Raw genomic sequence first — 11,715 nt, 5'->3', positions numbered from 1 at the left:
TTCTCATCTGTGAGTTATCAGAGGATGTGCAGACTATGGTTCTGTTCAGACCATTATCACTGAACATTTGGCTATGTAACACGCATCTGCCAAGTTTGTACCAAAACTGCTTTCAGCTGACCAAAAAGACACTCAGGTTTCAGTTGCACAAGATGTCCTTGATTGTGTTGGGAATGATGAAAATTTTTTGAAAACTTTGTGTAGGCCTCTGAGCAGGTATCGCCAAGCTTTTGGCAAAATTTGATGCAGATTCTCTGCTCAGCTTTCTCTGTCATGGTCAATGCGATGATCACATGCTACACACATTCCTTTCAAGCACTGCTGTAAACAGTGGAAGTTTGTTAAAACTTAGTGCACCTGCACAACAGAGTTCAAGTTCAATCTGCCAAGCAGCTTCACTCTACATGCTTGTAGCTTCTATTACTATGGCAATAATCTGGATACTTATTGATCATATAACCTGTGGAAGAGGCAGACCCAGGAAAACCTGGGACGAGGTGGTGAAGCACGACCTTCGAACTTTAGGTCTCACCGAGGAAATGACTAGAGACCGAGACCTTTGGAAGTATGCTGTGCGTGAGAAGACCCGGCAGGACAAGTGAGACCATAACCTGTGGCCTCTACATGGGATGTAGCCAGTCCACTTATGCATACCTTTCCTTCTTGGGACACAAAACTCTACTTGTGAAGACCTGTTGCGGCAAGTGAAAATCCAAAATCAAAATCAAAATCGATCAACATCAATGGAAATTGTAGCTGTGATACCAGTGCCGGTGGTACGTAAGAGAACCATCCGAATGTGGCTGTTGCCAGTGCCGCCCCGACAGGCCTCGTACCGGTGGCACGTAAAAAGCACCATCCAATCGTGGCCGTTGCTAGCCTCGTCTGGCACCTGTGCCAGTGGCACGTAAAAAGGACTCACTACACTCACGGAGTGGTTGGCGTTAGGAAGGGCATCCAGCCGTAGAAACATTGCCAGATCAGACTGGGCCTGGTGCAGCCTTCTGGCTTCCCAGACCCCAGTTGAACCGTCCAACCCATGCTAGCATGGAAAGCCGATGCTAAATGATGATGATGATGATATATATATATATACACACACACACACACACAGGAGCACTTTGTCAGTTGTGATGATGAATGTCCCAGCTGATACGATCAACGGAACAGCTTGCTCGTGAAATTAACGTGTAAGTGGCTGAGCACTCCACAGACACGTATACTCTTAACATAGTTCTCGGGGAGATTCAGTATGATACAGACCGTGACAAGGCTGGCCCTTTGAAATACAGGTACTACACATTTTTGCCAGCTGAGTGGATTGGAGCAACATGAAATAAAGTGTCTTGCTCAAGGACACAATGCGAAGCCGGGAATTGAACTCATGACCTTATGATCATGAGCTGAATGCTCCAACCACTAAGCCATGCACCTTCACACATATATACATACAAATATACATATACATACAAACAGGGTGAATAAATATATATATACATACAAACAGGGTGAATAAGTTGTCATCTAAATTACACAAAAATGAAAACAACACTGACATCTCATTTTAACAGATATATTTATCAAAATTATGTAAAAATATCTCAAAATTCTGAAGTGTAGATTTATTCGATAAAATACAAGTTGTCCTCTTGTTTTGACATCCCATGTTGTAAACAAGTGCCAGAATCATACAAGAAGTGTTATTCATTTCTGATCTTCCATGAAAGCATATCCAGAAATGGAGAGATCCTCTCTCTCTCTCTCTCTTTCTATCCATTTTTCATGCTGGCATGAGTTAGACAGTTTGACAGGAGCTGGTTAGCCAGAGAGCTGTACAAAGCTCCAATTGTATGTTGGCATGGTTTCTACAGGTGGATGCCCTTCCTAACACCAACCACTTCATAGTGTACTGAGTGCCCATTATGTGACACTGGCATGGTTGCACTATTTGGCACTGACAGATGCATTATGTGGCAGTAGCACAGTGGTTTTTAACCTGTGCAGTAATGACCCCTTCAGAAAATTGTGAGCACAGAGTAAATGCTGAAAGGGTGTTGGGGGAGAGGCACTGGGCGTTTAGAAAGATCATGATTTTTTTTTTTTTTAGATTTTTTAGAAATAAAATATTTGAACCAGGTACAATTTTTTTTTTCTTTTGTTTAAGTAACCTGACTGCATGCATTTCCATTTAAGCACTGTCTTGAAGGCAGATTTTAACTGAACAAATAGACCCCAGTAGTTTTTGAATTTGGTTATCAAGTCTTTTTGCTGAGTTATAGGGCATAAACCACCAGTTGCTAAGCAATGAAGAGACAAGCAAACACACACACACACACACACACGACAGGCTTCCACATAGTTTCCACCTACCAAAAATACCAGTATGGCACTGATTGGTCTGGAGCTATAGAAGAAGACACTTGTTCAAGATGCCACATAGTGGGACTGTCCTAGGTTTTATTGTCTGTTTTGGCTTGATTTCTATGGTTGGATGCCCTCCCTAATGCCAATCACTTTACAGAGTGGACCGAGTTCTTTTCATGTGGCACCAACACCATCTCTCCATAATGTATTGAGTAATCTGAGTTGATTTTCCTGCACTAAGTCATGCTCAGGTTTCCTGGCTGCATTCTGCAGGTTAGCAACTGAATTTTCAGCAACCATTTTTAGCAGGCAAATTTGGTGATAGAGGTCAGCTCAATAACCAAAAAACCTGACTAAGCAACAGTCAATTTGTACCTATGTTACTAGAAGCACTTATCAGTGATCTGTCATATGTATTATAGTGACTAAAAAATACCTCAGCTATAAACTTGTATAAGAGATACAAAAATTTTGTTTCCTGCTGTTTATTGTTCCATTTTGATCTCTCCACCCAACCAATAATTCAGGTTCATGACTGTTGAAAGAAAACAGGTTTCCTTTGTATTACACTATCGACAGAAGACTATATTCAGGGCAGATAATATAATGTACTATTTCTGTCTATTTCATATATTCTGTAATATTAATAAACAGTGTATTGAGACTTAGACAAATACATAGCTTTTATTTTATAAAACAATGCTCCAGGTTTGGTTAGTTATTGATATTGAGTAAGTACAATACACAATTGTTATCACTTTTACACAAACTGTGTTTGTCCCCACCAACATTGCTTGTAACCAGTGGTGGTGTGTTTACGTCCCCATAATTTAGCAGTTCAGCAAAAGAGACCGATAGAAAAAGTACTAGGCTTACAAAGAATAAGTCCTGGGGTCGATTTTCTCGACTAAAGGCGGTGCTCCGGCATGGCCACAGTCAAATGACAGAAAAAAGTAAAAGAGTAAAGTACACTTGTGACAAGACAAATAGAATCATCATCATTTAACATCCGTTTTCCATACTGGCATGTGCTGAATGGTTTGACAGGGGCTGGCTCGGCAGAAGACTGCACCAGGTTTCACCATCTGTTTTGGCATGGTCTTTAGAGCTCAATGCCCTTCCAAATGCCACTTACTGCAGAACATTCATAAAACCAGTTTTTTAAGGAATATTCATCTACTTCCACTTTTCATAATGAACAGAAAATCAAGAGGAAAGATAGAGAATCATTTGGATGAGTTATTCCTTTTGTGTGTGTGAGTGTGAGGAAGAGAGAAGGAGGGAAGAAAACAGGAAGAGCTTAACTAAAATATCAGCATTTAGATTACTCTGTGAAATGTAATAATTCTTTATTCACATTGTTTTCAATCAATCATACATTATTCTGTAGTTTCAAGATTTCAATGATGTGATTTTATATATTTTTAGAAATGGTATTGTATGGTAGGTGTGAGAGGCCGGATCTGGCCAGTTTGAATGTAAAACAAGTAGAATATCTGGACCAGATATGACCAGTTTAACTCTTTCGTTACTGTATTTATTTTGAGATGATCTGTGTTTCTTCCAATTATTTTAAATATAACAAAAAATTTAGTAAAATAACTTAGTTATCATTCAGCTAGTGTTAGGAACCTAAATTGTGACTAAGGTTTGGTGGAAGATTTTAATTCAAAACTTATGTAAACAAGACATTTGTACTCAGAGCCAGAGCCGGTTTCAGCCAGGTTGGTAACGAAAGGGTTAAATGCTAAAGGGTAGATGTAATGAACATTCATAGCTTGTTATAGCAAGACCAACAGACAGGAACACAGCTCTTCCCTAATATTTACATGTGCTTTAGCCCAAAGTTAGCATTGACTGAGCAGACCTGTAGTCAAAAATGTTCCAGCTGTGACCATCTTGTCATTTTGTTAGAAGCAAAATTATCCAACAGATGCAAGCATAGCTGAATGGTTAAGAAGTTCCCTTCACAGCCATAAGATATTGCACCCAGTACCCTGCACTATCTGGGGTTAAGTGCATTTACCATAGCCTCAGATCAACCCAAGTTTGAGAATGAAATTGGGTTGATAGTAACTAGCCCAGCCTGTTGCACACATGTCACTAATTCCATATAAAAATTACATTAAGGATACCCATGTCACTTCACAAACTAACTCAATAAATACGCTATCCTGTTGACTGAACATTCATCTTCCATGCTGGCATGGGTTGGACAGTTTGACAGGAGTTGACAAGCCACAAGACTGCATTCCCTGCCAAACACCAACTACCTTATAAAGTACTGGGTTATTTTTATGTGACAGAATACCCAACCATTTCACAAACTAATTCAATAAATAGGCTGTCCAGTTGATCAAACAACTGAACACTCATATCAAAATGAATGCAAGAGTCCATCACCATCCACTGTGTTATGTTCATTTTTTTATAAGAAAATATGTTGTGATTTGAGTGATTTAGCTGCTATTTCTAGCAGGTTGAATGAACCATGAAGAGGCTCCCTGGTTTAGCTTGTACTGAATTTACATACTAGTTAAGGTTTTGTATCCTAGTGACTGTACTGCTTTTATACCTCCCTGAAACCTGAAGATACATGCCAACACTTCTTCACCATCTTCTCTCCGACTGGGGTAATCATTTATTTCCTCTGCCACAAAATACCTGTTTCTGTCTCTCTACCATACTCTAGCCTTTCATCATCAGGAACAAAGCCATCTCCCTCAATGCTACTACTACCCCCTCAGTTGAGGGGGCGGCGTCTTGTCCTGCATGGTGACCACACTGATACTGGTGCTACAGAAGAAAGCATCCAGGACTCTAGCCTTAGAAACCATGCTAAATCGGACAGCAGAGCTTGATGCAGTTTTCTACCTCATCAGCTCCTGTCAAACTGCTCAACCCATGCCATGATGATAATTGGGAAAGTAATGGAGACTTTTATTCTGGTCAAGCACAGAAAACCAATTTAATCCACTTCTAATTTGTTCCCACTCATTAACTGTCAATGTTGCAGCCTGTTGCTAGGCTTCTAGTATTTAACTCATTGTATTTCGGTAAAGCTGCAGAACTCTGGCAAATCCTAAATTTATTCAATACTTTCGCAATCATGTTCCAATTGAAAAACACCTTTGTTTCAAATATGAAAACAATGAAGTAATTAGTAAAATGACTGACATTTAGAACACTAATAAACATGGAATTTCAGTGGAAGATTTTAGGTCTCTTTAAAACAGGAAATTTGGTTCATGGAATGACTGGCAGCCTAGGGTAGGTTGGTATCAAAAGAGTTAATCATCATTATTATTGTTGTTTTTATGTCCACTTTTCCATGCTCACATGGGTTGGTTGGATGCCCTTCCTGCAGCCAACCTTCACCCGTTTCCAAGTAAGGTAATATTTCCCCATGGTTAGATATATTTTCCATGGAAGATTGGAAATGAAGGACACTGCTTGCATGATGGTAACACTCATTTACAACTATCATGCAATGTCAAGGAGACAGTAATACATTCACAAACATACATAAATACACATGATGGGCCTTTGTAGCCAGAGGCTTCAGCAGAAAACTGCTTGTCCAAGGTGCCACACAGAGGGATTGAATCTGAAACCATGAGGTTGGGAAGTAAACCTCTGACCACACAGCCATGCCTATGCCTACAACAATTTTCAAACAAAAAAAGTTTTGAGACAATTTAACAAAAACAAAAAAAAAGAAAAGAAAAAAGTGACCAGGCACAGCACAGGCATGACTGTATGGTAAGAAGCTTGCTTCCCAATCGCAAGGTTCCAAGTTCAATCCGACTGCATGGCACTTTGGGCAAGTGTCGTCTACTACAGCCTTGGGTTGACCAAGGCTTTGCGAGTAGATTTGGTAGACAGAAACTGAAAGAAGACCATTGCATATATGTGTATGTATATATATATATATATATATATATATATATATATATATATATCTGTGTGTGTCTTTGTGTCTGCCATTACCATTTAACTGGCATTGATGTATTTACGACCCATAACTTAGTGGTTCAGCTAAAGAGACAAATAGAATAAGTACTAGGTTTTAAAATATAAGTCCTGGGGTTGATTTGTCTAACTAAACGCTTCAAGGCAGTGCTCCAGCATGGCCACAGTCAAACGACTGAAACCAGTAAAAGAATATTCTTGAGAAATAAATAAAGTATTATTTCCAGTTGATAATAGTCAACCTTACCTCTATCTTCCACTAAGGTGTAGTTAATTGGCTGCTTTTTATGTTTAATTGCCCCTCCACACAAAGCATGAAGCGTTGGTGATTGGCAGAATTGTTATGATACCAGACAAGACACCAGTGGAATTCTGCTTTAAGCACCCCTTATAACACCTCAACTTTTTTGTTTCTTGGAATTTTCATAAAATTTTTGCGCATTTGTGCTCAGCACACGTGAATTCACACGACTATGACAAAAAAAAATCTTTTGAAATAAAAAAAAAAAAAATTTTCGAATTTTTTTTTTTTTGGATCACAGTTTAAAATACGGAGACCCCGACTTTTTAGCTTAAATCCCTGCAATAGACTGTTAAATGTGTTTATGGAGAGAAAGATATTGAAAAACATTATTATGTCAGACGGACAAACAAACGAAATGAGTATCAGGTGGTCGTGAGATGTGCTATAAATAACAGCTAAATAGCCCTTAAAACACACACACAAGAACATTTTTTTTTTCATGATCGTATGAATTTTCGCGTGTAGAACAAATTCGCAAAAAATTTTCTGAAAATAAAAAAAAATTGGTACGAGGAGTTATATGAGGCACTTAAAGCAGAATTCCACCGAGATGCCATCCAACCTAAGTTCTTAGTTCAAATCCTAACAATGACCAGAGCTATTCCTCCAATCACAGGACAAAAATTGACTATGAAAGCTGGTAGAGGAGGAAATGTAGCGATCTAAATGATAATGTTGAAGGGGTTCATGTTGCCTACATTTCTTATAGAAAAAGACAAAAATAACAGTTCTTATTCTGAACTGTAGTTACTCAGGCTATGCCATTTTTACAGGTCTCTTCCATGCTTGGTGTGAGTTGGTCAAAATTTATTGACCTTCTGGCATCAACACTTCTTTCTGAAGTAAAGTATTTTCATTCTGCTGGACTTCATAAGAAGCAGCCAATCTAAATGAGATGTAAACAAACACATCGTCACTCAAAGGCGTCAGCATAAACAAGCATCTTATGTACACAGAACACTGTTTTTAAAGGTGTCACCATCAAGAGACATATGATCACACACACGACGGTGTTTCACAGGTCCCATCTACCAATTTCATTCATAAGGTATTTGTCAGTCGATTGCTATTGAAGATACCTACTCAAAAATGTTAAAACGAGGGACCAAACCCGAAAAACGTGGTTGTGAAGTGAACTTCTTGACCACATAGCCAAGCTAACGCCTAAACACACACAAAAGGTAATTTTAAAAAGATGGACAACCTTTCGGTATTGGTCCACAACAACATTCGGCCACACCTCCCCTTATGAAAGGTTAGACTGAAAAAGAGGATGAATGACGTTTTTTCATGCCGACAATTTATAGACCAATATCGAAGAATTGCCAAAAAATATTTTTTAAAAATTGTAGGTTCTTACTTCATCGAATCAGTGCCGTAAACAACGACAAAATAGTGCTTGACGTGAAATGGACATAGGACATTGATACCTAGTAGGAAAATTAGTAAAGAAACGGAATTGTGATATTCTTGCTTTCCTCTCTCTCCAGGGAACATATTAGTAGCAGTACCAACACAGAAACAATGCCAGAGTCGCATCCTGTCCAAGAACGTATCAATATCGCTATAATTGATACGAAGTGAAAATACAGCTGAGAATGGAAATAAATTTACAGACACGGTTAGTTGAGAAAATTCCAGCGTTAAGGTAGTATTGTTGACGAATAGAAATTTGTATGGAGTCAATGAAAGAACATAACCGTTCGAATACAAACAGAAGCATTGAGAAATGTTTACGTGTGTAAAATAAAATTATATTCGTGAAATTTAAAGAAAGAAAATTGTTTAAATAAGAAAATAATTTACTTATAATTAATACCAAGGAGATTAGGTATTCAATTAAAAATGGTTGTAGCTAAAACGCCTTTGATTATAAAAACTGATCCGATTGGTACAAAAGAAGTACAGATTGATGCCTACAACAACTTTATTTTCTCATACCTTTCTGAGAATCTGAGAAATGGATATTCTTTGCATCAAATTCTGAAAATACACTTTCGAGACTGTATATTATAACGATAACTTTTTTCTTTTTGAACGAGTTTCGAATCATACTACCTACTTTCCTTTCGACTTTATTTTCGGCATAATTCTGGTTTTAACACCCAATATAACCTTTCATAACTTTTGGCGAAAATAAAGAATACCTACACCTGGTGTTTAGGGTTAGGATTAAGGTTTTTGTTACACCGAAAACGGGTGGTGTACGTATTCTTTAACTAACTTTTTTAATGATATGCCTTTATTTTTCTGGAACTTTCAGAAAAATTTTGCGAATTTGTGTTCTACATACGAGAATTCATGCGATTATGAAACAAAAAAAATTTTTTTTGAAGGTTTTCACCCCATCCTAGCAAAAATGTGTTTTGGAGAGAAAAATATTGAAAAATATCAAGTGTGACAATGAAACGAGGAAGGTAGTCATTAGTCATGCTAGAGACAACAGCTAAATATTTTCTTCATAACTTTCTTTAAAAAATGCATATTTTAAAATAGTTTCGCCGCTAAATTTTATCAACATGTTGAGATCCATACTAAAAGAAAAGTTTACAGAAATCTGTTATTGATCTTGTATGCCAATAATTTAAGCAAAGCTTTATTTTGTAAATGTATTTTATAAAAGTAAACATTACCACTTATTGTAGAAAAAAGGAGGCGCGGAATGGGAGGACAGTCGCCCCCTCATACACTATACAGGAGCAAAATTTTGATTTATCTCTATCGGTTAAAGTGGAGATGCTACAAGTGTCTTTGCCTCCAAGGAGCGAGACCCTTGCAAAGTCATTGTGTACCTCCATGCCAAGTTAACCGCATTCCACCCATGACTTCCCGGTCTTTTTATGGTTACCTAGGAATATATGTATCCTTTTGCCGATAGTGCATGAGATAAGCGAAAATTAACTGTTATTTCTAGCAGACCGTGAGACTACATAACGGCTCTCGCTGCTTTGTTGAAGATCACATAGGAATGTGTGCGTGGGAATAATCAACGGCTTTTTGTATTAGTTTTCTCTCTCAATATTTACACGTGTCGCTCAGTGAAAAAACGTAAACATATACAGAGAATATATACGAACACACTTTGGTATACATGTATGATTTTAAAATTGTCAATTTCCGTATGTACAAGTGGTAGGGTGTTCACACAACTTCGTATGTAACAAAATTTATTTTCCTTTTAATCTTCCTAGGCGCGGGAATAAATTAGCCTCACATTATTTTTCTTTTGAGCGGTTGGTAGTTTATCACTTTTTTTTTTCTTAACAAGGCTCACCACCGACAGAATGAACAGAGTTACTATAGACTTTAGCCAACACTGTAATAAACATATGTACACAACTTGTCACTATATTTACAAGAGAACTGGACAAAATGCTCTGAAGTGCCCGCGGTGTCGGATTCAACTTAACCTTTTATTTCATCAGAATCAACCAAGTGTGCTATGTGCATTTATTTATATGGAAATATCTGAAGGGTCTTTAGTGAAAATAACGTTTGTAGGTAGTCACGATATATATATATAGGGTGGCGAATACTCGTTATAAATATCACTACCAGTGGCCTAGCATGTATTAAAAAATTGACAAAAGACAACATATTCATATTTCAAAATAGAAAATTATATATATATATATTTCATATCTAATAAATATTTTATATTATATCTAATTAGATCTTTTTATATTGTCTTTACGAAATCCCTTTCATAGTTTCACCAAAATCCCTTTCTCACCGAAATCCCTTTCCTTCAATCTGTCATATAAAAAAAGTTACTTTTTTATATAATTTTAAAAGAAAAACATAATCGCCGCTCTTTGGTTCCAAATATAGTTACTGATTATAACTTTTTGTTCTGATTTCAAATTCCGCGCGAGAGGATGGTGAGCGGTCGATAAAATGAAATCAAAAAAGATACCTAAGTCGTTTTAAATCTACTATACTCGGACAATGACAATACATATACACACCTAAATAAGAAGAGGGAATACTAAGCTGATAAAGACGTACCTGTGCTATATTTAGATTTCTCATGGTCCGAGGAGGGTTTTTCATCACAACTACCGTCGGTTTGACATGTATCAGGTTGTGAAGCGAAAACAAGGGTCAGAACGGTTGACAGTAAAAGACAAGACGATAGATAGAACTTGGTTGCCATGAATGGCTCATGCAATTCTACTTCACAGCAGTGAAGAGTTTTAGTAAAGGCCGTTCACTCACACACTGCTGCTCAAGCACGTGGAATTAATGTTGAATGAATCTAAACCCTCTGACTTCTTTGCAAAGTGGTTGTCCTGTTTGTAACCTGTCACACCATCACCATATCTTGTTTATAATTAGCTAGTCTTGTCTGCAAATCGACGCATAAGTTTGTGTGTGTGCGTGCGCGACTGAATGTTTGCATGTATAACAATCTATCTGTTAATAGGCGTAACTACAGAAGTGTCTCACACCGACTTTCTTTCCTCATAACTGAGAAGTGGATATTGTTTAACGAACTTTTTCTATAAATTCCTTTCCAATTATATCAGAATTTGTGAATATTTTTTTTTAGATGGGGAGAGAATAATTTCGGATAATTCTCACTCCCGTTTCTGTTTTATAAATACACACATTTTGTTTTATATATGATTAACTACAGAATGTGCCTCCGCCTCCAACTTTGTCGCCTCATAACTTTCAGAAAAATTGGTATTTTTTTATGAAACTTTTTTTAACAAATACGATCCACACTAGATAACGATTGTATCGGAATTTGATTGAATCGGGGGTGGGGTATATCACGTGCCTCGACTTTAAGTTTTAATGATGTAGATTACAATTATGTAGAAAAAATGAAATTAGTTTTGAGAACTATTCCATCCTTTCCCGTCTGCGTAGCTTTGTGGTAAGTTTGCTTCTCAACCACATGGTTTCACGTTCAGTTTCCACTGCGTGGTTCTTTGGGCAAGTATTTTCTACTATAGCCTCGGGCCAATTAAAACTTTGTGAGTGAATTCGGTTGACGAAAACTGAAAGAAAACTCATTGTATATGCGTGTGTGCATCGGCATATATATATATATATATACACACATG

The 11,715-nt window shown here is 37.4% G+C and overlaps 1 protein-coding gene across 1 annotated transcript in view; it reads right to left on the bottom strand.

The window, feature by feature from the left end:
- LOC115212369 (protein O-glucosyltransferase 1) overlaps window positions 1–11,032 on the bottom strand; it is a 39,876-nt gene extending 28,844 nt beyond the window's left edge. The window contains exon 1 of the mRNA XM_029781248.2: window positions 10,649–11,032. Coding sequence (XP_029637108.1) covers window positions 10,649–10,796 — 148 coding nt within the window. The 5' untranslated portion in view covers window positions 10,797–11,032. The remainder of the gene's footprint in view (window positions 1–10,648) is intronic.
- Between the last annotated feature and the right edge of the window lie 683 nt (window positions 11,033–11,715).

Source organism: Octopus sinensis, linkage group LG5 (genome assembly GCF_006345805.1).
Source record: "Octopus sinensis linkage group LG5, ASM634580v1, whole genome shotgun sequence".
Lineage (NCBI taxonomy): Eukaryota > Metazoa > Mollusca > Cephalopoda > Octopoda > Octopodidae > Octopus > Octopus sinensis.
This window is presented reverse-complemented; position numbering and strand designations above follow the sequence as displayed.